Raw genomic sequence first — 19,784 nt, 5'->3', positions numbered from 1 at the left:
TGAATCCCCCCTGTATTTAGGGAAATGGTCCGATATAAAAAAAAGTATGTCGAATGAAAGATCTATATAAATACTACTTCTCATAAAAAAATTGTAATGATCCATACATTTTTCAAAAAGTTATAGCATAATAAAGTTAAAAATGTAAAATACAAAATCGAAAATTTTCACACAAAAATAGCATTCGGTAGCCATTTTCACCGTGAAGACAAAATAAAGTCCGAAATTTTTTTTTTTCATGATAAAGTATATTACATTAGCTTTAATTTAAAATATATATAAAAGTGTCAGACCTTCCGGAACATTTTCAAAAATCAAGTTGAAAAAATTAATTTTTTGTGAAAAAGTTGTCATTTTAAATCCCCCCCTGTGGGCAGGTAAAGGGTTAAATTTATAAAAAAAAATACATCAAATGGTAGGTAAAGACATTATGCATCTATATAAAAAAAAAATTATATTGATATGTTCATTTTTGAAAAAGTTATGGCACTTTAAAGTAAAAAAAATTTCGAAAATTTCGAAAATTAGCGATTTTTAAATTTGTAATTTTTTTGGAGGTTTCCCCCATTTACGGGGAACGAGGGAATTTTTTTGGAATATACTTTTGAATGAGAGTGATAAGTAATAATTGCCTTATCTAATTTCTTATCATGGTATTTATGCCAAGTTTGTAATGTATACACACTATCATCATATGTATACACAGTAATCATGAAAAGATAGCGTTTTCTTCTGTCCTTTTCTCAATACGTATTTCAATGTTTATTACCGTAAAATAGTACATGAAAATTCAAATTTTCACAAACTTCAAAACGCTACAGAATATTTACTACTGAATATTAATAAGATATTTTTTTACTAAAATTTTTCTTAAATTCTACTCTACAAAATAGCTATCTTAGATTTTTTTTTTACATTTTATTTAAAATTTAAAAATAATTAATATTTTTAATAAAATGTAAAAAAATTAATTATTGAGATATAGCTATAGACCTAACGTCTAACTAATATTTAAAAAAAAAATCAGCTAAAAATATTAACTGGATCAAAAGTTATTTAAGTTGTCAGTGAGTAGTGGGCCACTCTGTTTGTGGTGGTAAAAAATTTGACAGCGGATTTGTATACTAGACAGTAATTAAGCGGTAGTTTTAATATTAAAGATGTAGCGGTGACGTGTCGTTGTTAACAGACATATTGCCGGGTTGAGTATACAATCCATCGTTTTGTGATGAAACTTAGGAGTTGTAAAAAATTGGCATTTCTTGTGTATGTAGATGCGGCACATCAAACCCGCGGACTGTACGCGTATTTTTCACACGTACAAGGGTTAGAACGTATAACCATTTTAGGATAAAATTGATGAAAGGAACTGATGACGTTATGACAATCTTTGGACAGACTTCCTCTTTACCCTTGTGACGCCAATGTTAGGGCAGAATTAATGACGGCATGGCAATCGTGGGACACGATAACGTCATCGCCCTTGACCCAGTCCAAGCACCTGCTATCTATGCTCTACTACAGTACACAAATATATTTATAATGAGTCCCATAGACAGATAATTGGTAAAACATTTAGAAGGGTTAGAATTATTTCAGGTAATTAACTAAGAAGGCTGACATTATTATAACTAAAACAAAAAAATGAGGTGTTTATATAACATTAGAACTCCTTATATTTGCCCAAATTATTAAATTTTCCTAAAATAATTAAATTGTTGAGCAAAAAGAAGTCATTTCGTAAATGACAAATATTAGCTAAATACCCCTCAGTACGCATCTGATTATAGATATTTTTAAAACAAATATATCTATATAATTTAGTTTGAATTTTGAGTAAAATATTTCCTATGTATGGTAAGTATGCAGGTTTATTATTACTAATAAAGCTTAATTTTAAAATATCGAGTTTTCGCTTATTTATATGATATTTTTAATTTCAGTTAAACTATAAAAATTATAACCTCAAATTTATAGAAAATAATTGTTCAAACATAAAATTGTTCAAGGTTTAAATAAGTGAATGCATGACAAATATTACTTTAGAATACGCGTGTAACTACAGTCTTAGTTCAATATTCTCTTGTATATTCTGCTTATATATACAGGCCAACACTATTTAAAAGATAAATATACAAATTTTAACGTATACTCTTTGCAATTGTGTCTTTCGAGTGTTACTCTCAAAGTAAATATTTGATGTATAGAATTTTAGAATACACTATAATCTCTATATTTCGTTTCTGCTTTAGTTTTAAAACGCTTATAAAAAATTTATATTATTTACTTTTGTATTTTATACACCTTTTTAAAAAATAGCATTTTTTGTTTATTAATATTTAACTTATACATAAGGTCCTTTTTTAAAAGTTATTATTTGTGCTAGAATGGGAAAACCTATTTTTTACACATTTCAAAGCTTATAATTTAATTTTATTATTATACATTAAATTAAAAATTTCAATTAAAGAGTTATATATTCTTAGGCACAACAATGATGTTCCAGAAGTCGCTTTTTCTATTCTTAGCCTCCAATACGAAAAATTAGACATCAAAAAATATAAAAAATTATGTACATTAAAATATATCTACATAAGTGTGACTATGTATTCTAAACTCCTAAAAAAGTAAATTCCAAGACGGCCATCGAATCTTAAAATATTTGTTGCAATTGAAGAAGTGCACTAATTCAAATTTGTGTTATATTTGTAAATTTTATATTTATTAGAGTGTTACAAAAAATAATTCAATTTGGGACATAATGGTATGGGGCAACACGGAACAATCACGTTTAATTTTTAACTACAAATTATTAATATTTCTATAACATAATTTTAAATTAAATTATTTTTACATTGGCCTGTCATTAAAAATAAAATGGTGATTGTAAGTTGTTGGTATTAAGCTTTGATGCGAAGCTGAAAAGGTAATAATTTTACTATATTTTTTTGTGTCTGTCGCCACTATTTTATTAATTACATACCGGTGATATCAAATTTGAAATTAAAATAAGAATGCTGCAAAAATTAAAGTTGCTCTCAAATTTATATAATAAATTAAATATATACTAAAATAATAAATCTATCTACCGTTTTATTTTAACCCAACGTAGGAGAAAATAAGATATTTGTTATAAATACATAAATGTATATTTTAACTGATTAATGGTGTTTTTTTGAAGAATTTGTCTAAAATTTCAATTTAGTTTTTGATTTGTTAAAAAATAGTTAAAATTGAGTGTACCATTAAGCCGAGTCCCCATAATAAAGTATTTTTTTAGTTTACACAATTTTTAAATCATTGGCATAATCTTGGGTCATAAAATGATTTTAGTTAGAATTAGAATTTAATATTTTTTGATGACCATTTTAATTACTTGTCATCGTATAACAACTATTGAATTTGCTAAATTATAATTTGAGCCTGCTAAGTATCTCCTGATACCACTATTGTGTAGGCATTAAATACTAAATACTTTGATTTGATGTTAAACCCATTTCTAAAATATTAAAATTTATTTTATTATACACAAAGATCTTTATGTTTTGTGCTGAATGTTTTGAAAAAATATAGTAAGTAAATAATAATTATAGGTTTGACTTTTAACTGTTGTAGACAAATTGGATGTGTAATTTACACTATTTAAATACATAAAACAAAGATTTATACAGCTTGAATATACAATAGTAAAAGACTCATGATCTATGTTAAATGCAAGAGTTTGTTAATAAAACAAAATTTCATTCTTATATGAATACATTTTTAATTTCCTAAATTTGATTAAAAACACCTTAAATATGTTATAGTTTTTCATTAAATAATTTAATGATCAAAAATGCTCTTTCATGATAAAATATACAATGAGTTTTTTTTTAATTTGGATCTTAAACCTAACCCTTAAAGCTGTTAAAATTTCCAATGAGTTACTATTTACTAATGGGTTACTATTTTATTTATCGTATAGTACATAAGTACAAGTAAGCATAATATTAAAATTAAAATTAGAATTTAATAACATGCATAGGTTTTTGATAGCTGTAGAATTGTTTTCTATTTGTAATCTAATTTATCATTTGCATAAAAACAGGTTGGTGGTAAATATAGTTAATATACAGTAATTAATGAGTATCACATCAACTAAGATCGTGCAGAACGATTTTAACCTTAATTATAAACTATTACTTCTTTTCTCTCATGGAAAGAATTGTAATTTTATATAATGAGTTCTATACATTGTAATTTTATTCTATTGTAATTCTATATAAGCATCTCATAGTATCAGGTTATATATCCATATAATATAATCAACAGAATCTAGCAAATAGAATCTTATTAAAAATTACAAAAGAAATTTGAATTCAACATTTTTTTTATAGTTTATAGTTTATGAAAAAATGTAAGAATCTGTTTCTTTTAAGAGTATTACTTGTTGTAATACTCAACAGTCCTATAAGTTGATTTAAAATAAGTTATTTGTAAGTTTGTAAAGTGTAATATACATAGAGAGTGATAATTTTTTTCTAATTTAATGTATTATGTTAGTCTAGATAACAGGAGTGATAATATGAGGATGGATTCTTCCTATTAAAATTTATGAGGTATTTTAATTTATAAGGATAAAGAAGTAATGAATAAATTAAAATTTGAAAATTTATTTCAGCTTTTTTTATAAAAAAAGTTCTTGAATACGCGCACTTTAAAACAAATTTTATGAGTTTTCTTGGACATAAATAGATTATTAAATAAAAATAAATTGATTTTTTTTTTTTTTTTTTTCATAAAAATTGTATATGTTTATTTATAATAATTTACTGATAATTAGTTGAACTAGTTCAGCTACTGAAAACATTAACTTATTAATTAACATAACCTAATTATTAACCAGGAGTATACTCTAATATTATTACTAAATCTATTATTAATCGGTATACTAATTAAAAATTGTATGATTCATTCAAAATTATTTTATTGAGCAAAATGCGACTCCCTCTTAATTAAAAAATACATATATAATTAAATTTTTGAATTAAGTTAAGGTATATTTACTTGCTCCATTAGAAAATTATATATTTTATTTTTTTCTAATTAATTAATAATTCTTAAGTTAATAAATCTTAGTTAATCAGCTTTTACCAATTGGTCTCATGCATCAATTAATATTTCTTACAAATAACCTTAAAAAAATGCTGAAAGTACTGATGAGATAATATGATATATAAGTGTATGGTGAAGCAAAATTTAAGTAGTTTTTTTATCACCGGCCATAATGAAATGTATACAGTGCTGTAATAGACAGTGGCGTATTTAGGTGGCTAGGGGATTGTAACTCCCTAACATGTTTCTAAATTTAAAAAAAACCCAGCACAGTGGTGTCGCGGCATAGTAGGGACGTTGCATAGTTGGGTCCAGTATAGATGATATCTGACAGTGATTAAAATCACTATCATGAAAAAGGATTCGATGCAAATCTGTAGATAGTGTTTAATTTAAAAAAAAAAAATTGTCAAAAAGTAGGTCAAATGAGAGCTGAGAAAATAAAAGATAGCTACAAAAAAAAAAAACTACATAGTAAAATAATATTAATATGAATATCTTCTCACGAGAGAAGACTACAGTAATGGAATCCTTGATATTTATTGAAGTTATTGAATCTAAATGAGATAAAAATCAAATGAGTTAAAAATTTTTTTTAACTTAAAAAGAATTAAAAAAAAATTCATTGCCACAGTCGTGAAAGACCCAAGTGTTATCGTACGTCTCAAAAACCGTACGTCTCATTCGTCACTTAATAAAAATGGAAATTTAGCTAGTTCAAATTTTAAAGTTATTTTTCTCGACTTCAAAGAAACAAAAAAATTTAAATATGATTAATTTTTTATACTATGTCATTTAGATTGATATAATATTTATGAAAATCAGTGTAATCCTCTAATAAGATATTTTAAAATAAAATAAAATACAAAATTTTAATACAAAAATAGCATATTTTTGAATACGGTAGCCATTTGCGCATAGAAGATAAGTCTTCGGGACAAATTTTTTTTTTCATTTTATAGTACATAAAATAAGCTTTAATTTGATATATGTTTAAAGGACGCAGTATTTCCGGAACATTTTCAAAAATTAAGTTGAAAAAGTTAGTTTTTGTAAAAAAGTTGCTATTTTAAATCCCCTCCAATGAGCAGGTTAAATGTTAAATTTTCAAAAAAATGATATCAAATGAAAGGGAAATATCTAAGGTTTTAGTATAAAAAAAAATTATGTTGATTTGTTTATTTTTGAAAAAGTTATGGAAGTTTTAAGAAAAAAAAGTGAAAAAAATGACAAAATTTACCGATTTTTAAATTTGTAATTTTTTTGAATATTTCCCCCATTTGCGGGGAACGAGGGAAAATTTTTCAATTTTTGAGGGTAATGTCTTCAACTAGATACGATTTGTGATCTTTTGACGTATTGTTGAAAGAAATCGGTCCAGTGAGAGCTGAGAAAAAGTGGCAACAGACATAAAAAAAAAAAAAAAATCATGGTAAAATTAATATCTTCTCAGCTCCGCATCGAAGCTAAAATTTCAATTTCAAATATGCACAAAACATATAATAGAAAATACAATTACCAATTAACAATTTTATATAATAATATAAGTAATGTATGAAAGTAATATATACAGTTTATAACTATGCATAATAAAATTCACTTAAAATTTAAACAATTTAATTTGTCATACATTTTTTAATCTCCAGAAATTTTCCAGAAAAAAATTTGGATTCGCTTTTTTTTTTTATGTTAAATAAGTGTAGGGAGTCAAATTAAAATAATAATTAAAGTAAGAATGGTGTTATAATTTTTCACTTTTTTAAATTCATCCATATATGTATTTATTGTTTTTAAATATGCATCTATGCCAAAGGGATGTAATTTATTATCTTTTATTTCTTATAAAGTACTTAATTTTATGTATCTTGCGTATTTTTATTATGTTTTTATTTTGTTCTACAAATAAAACCTGCTTTGTTTTGTCGCTTTTTATTTTTAGGATAATTTTGTAATTAACCTAATGTTAATCAAACCTAAATTTTATAATGCTTTTTACCTATTATAATGCAACTAAAATTTAATATTTTGTCTAGTTTGAAAAATCATGAAATAAATTACTAAATAAAAAATTACTGAAAAGATTAATTTCAAAATCATGCAATTATACCAAGTATATATTTCAAGACATCCGATCGTTCATCATTTTTCATTTTGCTGCTAAATATTATTATTAGGTATTTTGTTTACTACAATGTAGTAAACAAAATATATGAATGAATATATAAATAATGTATATTTATTTCAATTATATAATATTTTTTGACATTTAAGTTCTAAAAATTGCTTAACGTAAATATTAATATATTTATGTGAATTATCGATTATAATTTTCTCTTAAAAAATATACTGTTTTCGTAAATTTTAACTCTGAGGCCGGTTGTTTTGTCTGGAAAAAATATTAATATTAATTCACTTTAGTATAGCATGTTCAAGTTGAGTAAAACAAATAATAATTTAATGAATTTTGACTGGTGAAATTTTTTTGTTTATCACTTCCTAATTAGAAAATGAACCTGTACCGATCAAATAACATTGCCACGGGAGGGTGCGATTAATATTTTTGATAAATATCTTTGTAGGAGTTGTGTTCTAAAATCCCAATGTATTTTTTTATTTATATTAATTATGTAAGCATATTACTGAAAACTATTATACCTAATGGCTACCATTTGATTAAACTTTTTTTAAATGTTACTTATTTATTTAATTATTTTAAATTAATAAACCATTAAATTTTATCACAAATTAAAAAAAAACAAAACTTGAATTTTAATTTCCAAAATTTGTAGAATTTTTTCATAAACAAAGTAATTAGTATCTAATTAGTTAAGCTCAATAGTTTTTGATTGAATTAATGGACGTATATAAAGTTAAAAAAATTTAATACCATTTGACCGCAACTGACTAGCATTATTAATGAAACAGACGTAAAATTTTTTTTTTTTTTAATTAACTTTATTCAAATTTTAAATTAATATTGTATAAATACTATTAATAAAATGTTTGATAAAGTTGGAGTAATAATTATTACAAACAGTTATTCTAAAAGAATAATGTAATTATTATAGGAACTATTTTTTTCGCTGCTCCATTAAAACCGTAATATTTCTGTAGAATAATTTTATTTAGCCATAAAATGTTACTTATATCATAGTATTTTCTATTTGAAAGTTTACTTGTCCATTAATTCAAATGATACCTATTTATTACGTTAGAAAGTTCTAATACAAAAATATTTGATGTAATCTTTTTAAAATTTTTATCAATCCTTACGGTTCATCATATACGTTGTGTTAACCTAATGGCGAATAACATTCGCCATTTATGTCTTTAAAATTTGGTATTATTACTTATTATTCTTGGTGACTTGCGATTAATATTGTATTATCACGATCATACATCATCATTCATCATTCACCCATGAAAAATAACAAAAACATCCCAAAATGTATTATTTTTCTTAATCAATTTTAACACTACTTTTACTTTATTGGTGTTTAATGCATTATTATTAAAATACAAATAACAATTTGGACGTGATCATAATATGCTAGTAGTAGGTTATTGGAAACTAAGTCTTGCTGAATTAATTATACATAGTAGGCTTATATTCATAAATCTACTTTGAATTTCATGACATTTTTCGTGTTTACAGGATCATAATTTATTGGTAAACAATATCTTAATGCCTATTTACTAAAATCTATGGTTGTTCAATAACAAAACCTATTTAACAATAGATATTAATAAAGTTTTAGAATATAATAATATTTATATACTATACAGAGTGATTCATATTAGACAGTCATTTACTTAGAAACTATTTTTTAAATTTGTAAAGAAAAATATTGTCTGATTGCTATTGATAATTTGCTGTTTTATTATACAAATCTGCTTATTTTGAAAAACTTGATTATACTAAAATGTTCTATGGTGAGGTCCTAGTTCTGTGTACAAATTGTTTTGGATGTTCAGTTTTACCAAAATTTTATATTGAATACATTCTATAATTATATATTTTACTGTCATTGTCGTCAGTTACATTCCATAATGGTAAATGTACAATAATTGTAAGAGTTTGATTTAATTATTGTGTTCAGATTTAATACTCTCGTCGCATATACCAGGCAGTTTTAATTTCCTTAATGAGGGGTTCGATGTTCTTATCCTATATTTCTGATACTTTTTATAAGGCTAAATTTAAAAGCGCCGATTATAATTCATAAACTTGTGTTGATCGAACTTTTTATTGATTTCAGATGTAAATTTCTTGTTATTCGGTTATAATATTGCTTTGCAGTCAATTTTTGCTTTTATAATTATTTGTTTGTGTATCTCGATTAGAGTATTTTCATCACCAGTTATGTTTTGTGATCATTAATTTGTGTAATACTCTTATCGATGGCTTTTTTTAGTTGTTTTAAGTGAAAACACCAATTTATTTTATTGTCTAACCACATTCCAAGTATTTTGAATTGTTATTTCGTTATTATTTTATTTTGATTTACCCCTTTTTCTGGGAAAAACTATGCATTTTTATTTTTGCCTGGGATGTTGAAACCAGTTAGTTTGAACCAATTAGATAAATTATTAGTAGCTTTTTGCAGGAGTAATTGTATTGTGCAAGTTGTTATAAGGTTAAAATTGTCTGTAAACAATTCTACTGTTAATGAATACGTTAGTTTCAGTGAATTTATTTATAGCTAGTAAAAACACAGTTAGTGATAGGCATGACCGCTGCGGTATGCTGTTTTCACGTGAGAAGTTTTTTGATAGTGTTTTTAATATTTTTACTATAAACCGTCTAGATTTTAAGAAAGTTTTAATGAAGATTAACATGTTTCTATTTTATTATTTGAATTAGTATTTTAAGTAATCTATGCTTCCAAACTGTCGTATATGTCTAAACTTATTGTTAATACTATGTGTTGCCATCTTTTAAATGCTGTTCTTATATCTGATTAGATAACGGACAAATTATCTAATGTAGATCGTTTCCTAAAATACCACTATGTTATTTTTTAATTACTTTTGTTTTTCAATCTATAACTTTATTAATCAATTATTAACAATTTTTTCGAAAATTATTGTGGTTTGAAAATATTTTGTCAACTTTTTAGTATCAATGCGAAGCTAAAAAACTTAATTTTTATTTTTAATTAGTTTTAAATTTCTAATTTTTATTTTACATTATATATAGTATACATATATATATATATACATAAATATAAATATAAAATATATTTTTTCTTGTGTCTTTCACTAATTGTTCGTTCATTAAATCAGTTTTACTGTACAACGTATAAAAAATAAAAAATCGAAGAATAACAAAATTGTTATTTTTTTAAAAATATCTAATTCTTTACCGGCCTACAGAAAGGATTCAAAATAGCAACTATTGCACGAAAAGTCAATTTTTTTAACATAGCTTTTGAAAATATTTTGGAAATAATACGACTTTAAACAAATGTATACTTTTGTTTTTATTTAATAATTTGTTTAAAACATAATTATAGTTTATATTTTTAATTAAAAAAATGTGTGCAAAATGTTTAAAATATTGTCTTGGAAAGCATGAATCTCCTCTTTCGACAAAAAAGTCAGAAATTATAACTTTAGTATAATTGTAATTATTCTTTAGATACAATAGTGTAACCACATTGAATATAATTACTCAAAATTTAATTCCTAAAGTTAATTTTGAAATTGTTATGGCGAAGATTTTATCGCATAAATCAATCATCTTATTTTTAATTTATTATCAATTTTTAGATTTATTTAAAAAAAAAATTTAAATAAGCTGTTATTTATAATTTAAATTGGTATGTTTGTGCGCAAAAGTCTAGTGTAGTGGTTGCGCCACCATCGTTGTAAAATGAAAACACTAGTTGTTGTAACTGTCATCATTTCGATAACTGAAGTCTAAGTCCTACCATGAAGTACATCAACTTTGTAATAGCATATATAATTATGTTTGGTCTATTCTCGTCCAATTTCTTGGATTGTCACGTTCAAGGTATTTATCAGTCAACTGGCAAGTTCGGATTTAATTTTTTGTTTCATCACGCATAATATGCATGTATTTAAATAATTCAATCATTTATAAAAAAATTATATATTTTACGAAAACACTTGTATAATTATTTCTAATTTAATTAGTAAAAAATAAATAGTAAAAATATTTTACGCTTATTATAAATCGAGCTATCAGAATAATTACTATTATTTAATACAGTCTATTCTTATAAGAAATGCCATACAATTATTTTATAGCTTTCCTCATTTATACTTTAATAAAATTATCAGATTTTCTTTTCTGAAAATGTAAACCCAGAACTCGAGTAGCTTGAATTTTAAGCTAAAATTTATTTCAAATGTTAACATAATTTTTATGCTGTACTTTACAATATATGATTTTTAATACTATTGTTTTATTGGACATAGTATTGTTGTTATATTTAAAGACTACAGAAAAATAATGAACATTATACTGCTAAAAACAATACTAATTATTGTTATTATATACTATTATACTTCTTGAATATTCTAATGTAATAAAAATATGAGGTAACAAAATAAATATATAAATAAAAAAGCGAAATTAAGTATCTCTCTGAAATAATATGCACAAGCATTTTAACGAAACAATTTTAGTGGATATTTGTTTTTGATTAATCTACATGTTTAAAGGATGGCTTGTTATTATCACTGTAAACTAGACAAGTTTTTCATTTTCTCGATGGTACTGAGCATTATCCATATGGGTGTCGATGATTTGAAATAAGAGCGTCCGCAAACATTTTTCATAGGAGTAGGCAAAATATTTTTTTGAATATTTATTTCGCTATACATTCAACAGATCCAGCGTTGAAGGGGATGACTGGGGTACTTAGCCAGGGAACTGCAATTTTTTGGAAACCTCGCCATAGGTGAAACAAAAAGGAGTTTAGCTCTCTCTTTTAAGGTATAGATCTCCGAAAAATAAAAAAGTTTTATTTTACAAAATTAACTAAGAAAAATATCAAATGGGGCAATTGCTTTGTTTTTCACTCCTGTGGACACCCATGAGTGAAAACTAGGTTTAAAAATTAAATAATGCATGAATTCGAAACACTGTTTTTAACGTGATAAATACGCCAAATTTTATTATTTACATTAGTCTAATGTTTTTTTTAAACGTTAAATTGTTTACTTATATTTTAAACATGTTTTATTTATAAAAAACATATTTTTTATCAACTATGATTTTCGAAATTTCTTTCGAGACTCATTAATAAAATAATAAAGCTACATTAACAAATGTTTTCATCTTTCCAATTGAATAGTTTTGAAACCAAAGTATTTAATTTGAATATTTGTTCCAAATATTTTTTGAATATATAATTTTGATATTTTCTATTACTAATTTTAGAGTTATTTTATGTATAAGATATTTTTTAGTTTATACGTAATTTGAGTTTAAAGATCTTGAGATTAAAAATATTTACATTGAGATATATAAGCTTATTTTTTCAAAGTTGGGTACTCAATTTATCTTAAAATAATAATTGTGTTAAGAAATTTTTTTAAGTTAAACTTAGTTTTATATATTTCTCATTTATTAATTTTTTTAATTTATTCCTTATACCTTTAAGGGTGTCAACTTTATTTTTAAAATGGCAAAACAAATATATTTAACTAGCTTATAAAATAGATAACAACTTTTGACGCATTATTTTAGAAAATATTGACTCGATATGAGGCGTGGATATGACAATATTTATCTTTGAACATTTTTCAGTCGCACTTACCCTCCCCATCCCGTAAATAGTGTTTATAACTTTCGAAATACTAATCCTAAAGTTGTTATCGACCAGTCATTTTATTAATTCCATTATTTTTGATTTTATAATACAGTTAAATATTTATGTTGCAATTTAAAAATATAAATTTGACATCCTTGTAAGGTATAAGAAATTAATAAAAAAAGTAATTAATAACTGATAAAACAAGAAATATATGAAACTATAAAATACCAAAAATAAATTTTTAACATAGTTATTGCTTTAAAAAAAAATCAAGTGGCTAACGTTAAAAGAATATCCATGATATTTGTATACATAAATTTTTTATCTTAGATACTTATATGAAAATGTAAATATAAATATGAATACTCGTCCACTGAACTGTTTGTTGTTCAACAATACGTCAAAATTTTCTTATCGTACACAGAAGAATAATCGTATCTACCCTTCTAAAAGTAATTGATGGATATAGTAAAAATTTTTAAAATTTCCTTTTTTATAGTCTTTCTTTATAAACTATAGCATCGAACCGTCTTATGCTAATGATTTTAATCACTGTTAAACTTAAGTTTATACTGGGAGTCCATTATGCTACAATACCACCATGCTAGATTTCGATTTTACTAGGTTTTTTTTATCTATCACTTTGATGTAATAATATTTATTTAATTATTAAAATATAGTTAGAAATACTTTGTAATTTAATTACATTTAAGAAGATTTTTTCACTTCACATCTTCACGGAAGATTTTTTTACAACAAAAGTTTTAATTATTACAACTGTAGAACTTTTTCTTAAAATGTATTGATAGGAAAATCTTTTGCTTGGATACCCCGCTTCAAAGATTTTTTTATGAAGTTAATTATTAAAGTATTGAAATTTTCAAGACTTCATAACGAAACTTCGAGTATTATTTTTTCCCATTTTGGTGTTCTCTGATTACGTAGATATTCGATAGTATAGAACTTTACGATAATATACCTTTTAATTTATACATTTAAATTGTGTTTTCAACAAAACACCTTGATTATATACTTATTAAATCTTCACACATAACTAAACATGTGAAGATGTTGGCAGTGGTAATTTTCAAAGTCAAAGTAGAAAAGTTCAGCAAAATCAAGTTGAGAATGGCAAATAAAGATAATTTTCTTTAAATATGTTAACAGAAAACTTTTAAATTTGAAAACTACACATGAACTATTCAAACTTCTTGGTGTAGTATCTATGTGTGAACTTTTAATAATTATTACTTAAATTAAACAAGACAGAAGATGTACTTGGTAGAAGATAATTCGATATATATCGTATACATATATAAATTACTACATATTGATACCAAGTTTAAATATTATCCTAGTTACCCTTTTTTTTTGTAATGATAAATTCTCATAGTATAAATACTAAATTGTAATTCAAATAGAGAAATATTAATTAGAAAGGTACAATGAAATCTTACTAACAAAATACATTAAAAAATCTATGAATACAGTATAGAGTAATCCGGTGTAAAAGTCCAATATTGAAATGAATAATTTAGTTTTATAGTTAGGAACTAATAGTTGATAAATATTAAATCTTGGATCATTTTGCACATGTTTTTATTTGATGTTATAAAATCATCAATTTACAATTATCTTTTAATTTTCAATAAATGTTCGTGCTTTTATGTAATATTATATTTAACTGTTAAAAAATACTATTTTATATTTATAAAATAATTTCATAAAACTTGATTTCGATTTGGTTGGATATAGAATATTTTTATTAATAAATATTGAGTAATGAAATTTTCGTACACAATTTTTTTGGCATAGAATTTAAGAAAATATTTTTATTTGAGGAAAAAAGCCAACGTTGCTCGAAAGAACAACTTTTATCGTTATTTTGAAATAAATGAGGTTCATTTATTATTATATTAAATTTTAATTTTACCATGATGTGTTTATTATTTTTTTTTTGTGTCTGTCACTACTTTCTCTCAGCTCTCACTGGACTGATTTTACTCAACGATACGTCAAAAGATCACTAATTGTATCTAGTATAAGATAAATTGTATAAGACATTATGCTCAAAAATTTAAAGTTTTGCCCACGTTTCCCGTAAATAGTGAAACCTCCAAAAAATTACGATATTTAAAATCAGTAAATTTTGACAAATTTTTCATTTTTTTTCTAAAAAATTATGTTTTATATTGAAAACCTAGTTATTTTCTTTTCATTTGATATAAATTTTTTGTAAATTTGACCCTTTACCTGCTTACAGGGGGGGATTCAAAATAGCACCTTCTGCACAAAAATTTAACTTTTTCAATTTAAGTTTTGAAAATGTTTCGGAAATATCCCGAGCTTCAAACATATGTTAAAATAAAGCTAATGTTATGTACTATAAGTTCAAAAAAAAAATTTTGTCCCGATGACTTATCTTGCAAATGTGCAAATGGCTGCCGTAGTTAAAAAACATGCTATTTTTGTGTTAAAATTCTTGGTATTGTATTTTAATTTATTTTAAAATATCTTATAAGGGGTACACTGATTTCATGAATATTATATAAATCTAAATGACATAGAATATAATGTTAATATTATTATAATATTTTTTACTTTAAAGTCAAAAAAATTTATTTTAACATTTGAATCATCTTAAATTGCCAATTTTATCAAAAAACGAATGTGACGAACGTTTGCTGATTCAGTAAAAATCATTGCCCGTGACAATGATTTTTTTGCAATTTTTTTGTAATTTTTTTTTGAGTTAGAATTTTGCTTTTCAATTATCCACCAATTTTTAAAATTAAACACTATCTACAGATTTGTATCGAATCGTTTCTTATGGCAATGATTTTAATCAATGTCAGATATCATCAATACTAGCCCCAACTATGCCACGCTTATACTGTGCCGCGGCCCTACTATGCTATCGTTTATTTATTTAAGAATATTATTTTTGAGAAAAAAATTGTATTCCTAAATGGTTAATTGTTTTTTCACTGAATATCATTAAATATAATGATATTAAATTCAATGAACTTTGTGATTTTTTTGTTATTCCAAGTAAGAGAACTTGCTTAAAATGTTATTTACTTATTATATTTTTTGGTTGGATCTTACTCAATACTAATTGAACTCTTACCGCATCATAGGAGTAAGAATACGTTTTATTAAATTATTTATTTCAGTTCCATACTCATTAAATTAAGTTTAATCTTCAATATTATTACTTTTTTTTTCATATAGTTAGTCTAGCAAAAAAAATCGTTTATCATTACCATATACTAAAAGTTATATGTGATAGAAAAAAATTTTTACCCCAGGTCACTAATATTTATGCTATAATTAAAAAAATGATAAACTTTGTATTATAACTTAATAATAGTTGAAAAATCTTTGTGATTATTCTAGAATAAATAAAAAAATTAGGTAATTACTCTCGACGGGAAACAAAACTTTCTTAACTATAAGTTAAATTATTTAATTTTGTGGTATAGTAGAAATTATTTAAAGTTACGGTTTAAAGTCTTTTGACAGATTTTAATGTTATAATAATTGAAAATGTACAATATTTTAAAGTATTAATAAAAAAGTCGCATTAAAAAATAACATGTTTTTTGTAATATTCGGAGAGCAAAAGTTAATTTATAATGATTTAAATGAAAAAAAAAACGATTATAGGTAACAAAAACTTAAAAATATAAAAAAAATATTTTTTCATTATTTTATAGAGGTACATAAGAGTTTAACTATTACTTTAACCTTCCTGTTGTGACAATGTTTTTATGACAATGTAACTAATTTCTGTTTTAACGTTTCTATACTACATTGTGTTCATTTAAATATAGTTAAAAGTTAATTAAAAATAGATATTTTTACACTAGTCGACAAATTAGTTTTTGTTGAATATTACAATAGTAGCCAATTTTTTTAAAAGATTATACATTCCCTTACATATTTATTCGAAATCGTACAAACTTTAATGCGTACAATTTTGTGTACTTCACATGAAATAATAAACTGTATTCAAAATATAAATAACGGTAAATAAATTTTTATTATATAATGTGATTTTTTAATAATTATAGTTATGTATGGATATTATGAATTTTTATAATTTTAAATATGTATAATATTATATTATATTATCATTGAATAACAAAATAATATTATTTATTTCATATGTTATAGTACTGCATTTATTAGAAATATTTTATTGGATACAAGAAATATTTTTTAAGATTATCTTTTCAAAAATCAATAAAACTCTTATCATTTCGTTTATATAATTTTATTATAAATGTCTTACATTTCTACAGTATAAATTAATCATTATTTATTTAATACATTTGATTTACATAGGTGCTTTATTTGGTATAATCAGGGCATGCAATTTCCTGTACTGATTTTATAGTGGTTCACAATAATTAGGTATTTTTTTTCTCAAGACCATTATTGACAAAAATAAGGTCATCAATGAAAAGTCTTGTATAGTACCGTATTTAAAAGTTTATCCACTTAAACATTTTGAAATGATGCCACTAAATTTATATATACATTCATTGTGATGATTATTCATATACAAGAACATAATTAATATCAATTGATATATCAATTGACTTTTTACTTGAATTAATGTAAATTGTGTTTAAAATAATTATTTTATTTTGATATACAAATAGTGGCGTTTTGAAGAGTATACGGCGTATGTCCGTTCATCATTCCATAAATTTGTGTTTACCCTAAAATAGTATATTTAACATAAAAAATAATCATTGTATTAAAATATAATAAAATGATTTGTAATATGACTTATAAGGTATTACTGGTGTCTCAGAAATTAGATTGTAAAAGGTTGTGCTTAAAAAAAATCAGTTTATCAATTATTCACCTAAATAATTTGGACATTAACTTATTATTTTAAAACCAGATGAATTATTTATTAGCATAATGAAAGCAATTACTTAAATTTAAAGTAGTTTGTAAATTATAATTAGTGAGATCTCAATAAATATATTATTTGTCTATAAATAATTATAAACATTACATAAATAAAATATTCTTTTAATTAAATTTAGTTTAAATTATTTTAAATTGAAGAAAATTTTTATTTAAATAAATTCTGAGAACAACAACAATCTAATTTTTTTTTTTTAATATTTCATTAATATGATAAAATTACAATTTTAAATTATAATATATTACATTAGTATTTAAAAAAGTTCAAAAAACCAAAAAAAGATTTTTCTTTTCATTAAATCTTAGCGATTTTAATATGGGGATATATGTTAAATTGGGTAAAACAAAAATACGTTTTATTTTTTATTGTTAAACCATTAATAATTATTATGGCTATCATTCACATAGACGTAATTAAGTAAAAGTTTAATGAAGGCTACTTTAAAATTCAATACAATTTTGTATTTTTTCCTAAAAAAATTCAATGAAATGCAACTATTAGCAAGTTAATGTACTTAATAAGTATTGCAATTTTTGTTCATTAAAACATCACATTTTTCTATAATATTTATGCGGGAAATTTAAGTAGAACCATTTTAGATAGATTAAACTATAGAAACTTAAGCTGTAAAATATAGTTGGGGTCGTGTCAGCAAAGTTTTGTATAACTATGATGTCAAAGATTAAATCAAAGTAAACAGAGAATAATCAATTCAACTAGAGTTATTTCAATTGAAATAACATTATTATTTTAAAATATTATGATTTACTCGAAAAACAAATAAATGTGTATTTTAGTGTTTGATAAATTAATTTAGATTTTATAATATTTAACACTTAGGAATATCTAATATGTGCTATGTATAATTTTTTTCTAAATCTTTAATTTTTATAGTAAAATTTTTATAAATTTATAAATCAATGAAATATTAAATTTCATTTTATTCCCACTGAGAACTTTAACGTAGCTAATATATATTATACCTGAAAATAATTTATAAATAAAACTTCTCAGTATTATTTGAAGTTTGTTCAAATGTGTTTTTTAGATTTTGAAAACTATTTTTTTTCTAAGGTTTGACTAAACTTTTTTAAAGTATCTTAAGCAAAACCTCTTCATTGTTGAACCACTTCAGCTTTTTATATAAGTATTTATTTTGCTATTCTTGTAACTTTTTTGCACTTTATGTACTTTAAAATCGTATATTGTTTGTAATTTTTTTTTTAGAAATTCTTTGATTAACTTAGTAAACTGAATATTTAATTATTGATTACTTCAACTACGCGTGATAAATAATAATAATTAATAAAAAAAGTAATTTTTAATTGTCAAGTAAAAATTATAGATGTTTAATGAAAAATATTTTTTTACTTTACAATTTCACTTCTGAAGTACTTTGTAAAAAATTACAAAAATTAAAAAATATTGAATTATTTAAAATAAATAAATAATAATGTGTAATAATAATTGGGAGGTGTGCGCATTGTGATACTAGAAAAGGAGGCAATAAGTTCTAGATTAGCTAAAAAAAATCTCTCTATATATTGATTAAAAAGTTTGATTAGAAAAAAATGTTTATTTATCGAATTTAGATTTTGTAAATAGACAAAGTATTTTGTACATTTTTATTATATTATCAAATAAAAAGAGGCTTAAGTATTACACTTTTAATAAATATTATTTGACCAATGAAAAAATAACGTTTTTTCAACATTTAAGATTTATACTCTTATATTTAATACTCTCTTATTAAATGTTAAATTAAGAAAGCTTCTTAATGTTATAATAATAATATAATTTTGAATTGTATCGTTAAAGATTTGTTTTTAAATATTTTAGAAATAATTCAGAAAACAACCATATTCTAAATTACTCAACATGTTATTCATTAACGTGGCTAAAGCTTTAATTATGTAACATTACCCTATAATTTTAAATTATTATCAAAGTTAGAA

The 19,784-nt window shown here is 23.3% G+C and overlaps 1 protein-coding gene across 11 annotated transcripts in view; it reads left to right on the top strand.

Moving 5' to 3' along the window:
- LOC126896482 (uncharacterized) overlaps window positions 1-19,784 on the top strand; it is a 41,749-nt gene that overhangs the window by 4,011 nt on the left and 17,954 nt on the right. For 4 of the 11 annotated variants that reach the window (XM_050669294.1, XM_050669290.1, XM_050669293.1 and 1 more), the window contains exon 1: window positions 11,016-11,128. The exons of 2 other annotated variants lie outside the window; for them this stretch is intronic. In XM_050669294.1, coding sequence (XP_050525251.1) covers window positions 11,029-11,128 — 100 coding nt within the window. In that variant the 5' untranslated portion in view covers window positions 11,016-11,028. Of the gene's footprint in view, window positions 1-10,993; window positions 11,129-16,778; window positions 16,913-19,784 lie in introns of those variants that run through there. 5 more of the 11 variants (XR_007701857.1, XM_050669291.1, XM_050669298.1 and 2 more) reach the window with 3 other exon arrangements.

Source organism: Daktulosphaira vitifoliae, unplaced genomic scaffold, assembly GCF_025091365.1.
Source record: "Daktulosphaira vitifoliae isolate Bord-2020 unplaced genomic scaffold, ASM2509136v1 Scaffold_1, whole genome shotgun sequence".
Lineage (NCBI taxonomy): Eukaryota > Metazoa > Arthropoda > Insecta > Hemiptera > Phylloxeridae > Daktulosphaira > Daktulosphaira vitifoliae.
This window is presented reverse-complemented; position numbering and strand designations above follow the sequence as displayed.